Source organism: Lycium ferocissimum, chromosome 11 (assembly GCF_029784015.1).
Source record: "Lycium ferocissimum isolate CSIRO_LF1 chromosome 11, AGI_CSIRO_Lferr_CH_V1, whole genome shotgun sequence".
NCBI classification, from domain to species: Eukaryota; Viridiplantae; Streptophyta; class Magnoliopsida; order Solanales; family Solanaceae; genus Lycium; species Lycium ferocissimum.
Genome location: NC_081352.1, coordinates 28,011,644 through 28,013,848, shown reverse-complemented (window position 1 = coordinate 28,013,848; position 2,205 = coordinate 28,011,644). Strand labels below are relative to the sequence as shown.

Here is a 2,205-nt window from a genome sequence, read left to right as displayed (position 1 = left end):
TCCTTTTTATTATGGTTTGCAACTAAAAGGACTAACTATCATATTTTTCTCTTTTATTAGTATGTGTTTATTGAAACAACAACAACAACAACAATTACCAAGAAATTGGTGGTAATTTCTAGGATATGGACATGGAAAGCTGCCTTTTAAGTACCTGGGAGTGCCCCTCACAACCAAGAAATTGAATCTGTTGCAATGGCAACCATTAATAGAAAAGGTGGTGGCAAGAATCTCATCTTGGACAGCTAAACAACTGTCTTACGCAGGTAGGATACAATTAGTTAAATCAGTGATCTTTGGGGTTCAATCTTACTGGGCTCAGTTGTTTGTCTTACCTGCCAAAGTAATGAAAGCTATCGATGCCTATTGTAGAAGTTTCATTTGGTCAGGTGTTAACACAATTACCAAACGAGCCTTAGTACCTTGGGACAGGATGTGCCTTCCTAAAGTAGCTGGAGGAATGAATCTGATTAATTTGAAAATGTGGAATAAAGCTGCTATCACTAAAAACTGTTGGGACTTGGCACACAAACAAGACAAACTTTGGATAAAATGGATCCATGTTTACTATCTCAAAGGGAAACGAATGGAGGACATTAACATCCCTACCTAAGCAAGTTGGATGGTCAGGAAGATATTGGGAACTAGAGACTATGTGCAAACTACCCAAACAGCTGACAATACTACAAGAAGCATGATCAAACACTTGTATCTTCAGTTGATTGGGGATCACCCTAAAGTACCGTGGAGGAATTTGGTGTTTCAGAATACAGCCAGGCCTAAGACTATTTTCATTATGTGGCTACAAATCCAAAACAGGTCACTTACTGCAGATAGGCTAAGCAAATGGAATATTCAATTGGATCCTACCTATCAAATGTGTCATAGTGCCAATAATACTAGAGATCACCTTTTCTTTGAGTGTACTTTTGCCCATTCAATATGGCAAAGGCTCATGCAGTGGTTGCAATTCCAGTGGCCAGCAGTACAGTCTTGGCAGCTGCAGTACCAAATTATTCTGCAAGTTACGAAAGGAAAGACTATGCAGGCGAAAATGTTTAGACTGGTTTACTCAGAATTTATAGCCGCAATCTGGTGGGAAAGAAACACTAGGATCTTCGAGAAAAGAGAGAAGCATGGAGAACAGATAGCTAGAGAAATCGCATGTCTTTGCAATGTTCGAGCGCCTCCAACAGTGAAAGCTAGGTTGATGCGTTGCAGATTCTAAGAACAAGGTTGGAGAAGAGGTCAAAGAGTAGGTACTAACTGCTACTAGATTGAATGTTGACTATAAATAGGAGTTAGATTCTGATTAGTACTAGAGAGTTGTTTTTAGGGGTGGTCCCTATGAGACATAGCAAGCTGAGTTAAGCTTGACTGCATTGTAATTATTCCAGTGGTTATTAATACAAGATATTAGTTACCAAAAAAAAAAACAACAACAACAACAACATGCCCAGTATAATCCCGCCAGGATGTATGTATTAGTATGTGTTTATTGAAACAAAAAAACAAAAAAAAACATAATTTGCTATTAGTTTTTTTTTTAATGCTTTGCAAATCGTGTACCCCTACACGATTTGCTAGCAAAATATATATATATATATTTTTTTTCAAAAAAATTGGGGACTCACAGACGGACGGTAGAGGAGGCCGTTAAAGGAGGCCACAAATCGTGGACTAGCAACCTCTTTTGGAATTTTGACTTAAAAAACATGCCCTTTAGGCTCCGGACTCTGAAGTTTTATGTTGTTGAAAAAATAGTGCCACGTTAAAAAAAATGAAAGCAGGAACGATATATGGAATATACATATCCATTAATACAGAGCTTAATCTAAAAAGTGATCTTCAAACAAGAGGATTTGTCAATACATTTGGATAAACTATATACCCTACATTTATTTCTTGATTAAGTGTTAGAATTGAAGGAATAATTAATTGTTTTAGCGAGAAGTTTAAAAATAGAAATCATATTAGAAAGTAGGTGCTTGCCGGACAAGTGGAAGGTGACCTTGGGTGGTTAAATATTTGATCAATGTGAAATATATGCAGGTAATTGATTCATCACTTTCTCAGATAATTTTATAAGCCATTTAGTATATATGACATGAGATAAATATAAGGAAGTAGATAAGTACCATGAGGAATCGTAGAATCCTAATAGGAGAAAGTAAATGATTTTTATGGAATATCATTTAAAACGTT

General features: G+C 36.3%; 1 protein-coding gene across 1 annotated transcript; it reads left to right on the top strand.

The window, feature by feature from the left end:
- The first annotated feature begins 622 nt into the window (after window positions 1-622).
- On the top strand, window positions 623-1,228 carry LOC132038192 (uncharacterized). Its single transcript, XM_059428901.1, has one exon. The coding sequence runs from the start codon at window positions 623-625 to the stop codon at window positions 1,226-1,228; it is 606 nt and encodes a 201-aa protein (XP_059284884.1).
- Window positions 1,229-2,205: the final 977 nt, after the last annotated feature.

Excerpts from the sequence above, each read along its gene's own strand:
- LOC132038192 (XM_059428901.1), top strand. The coding sequence starts at position 623 with ATGGTCAGGAAGATATTGGGAACTAGAGACTATGTGCAAACTACCCAA.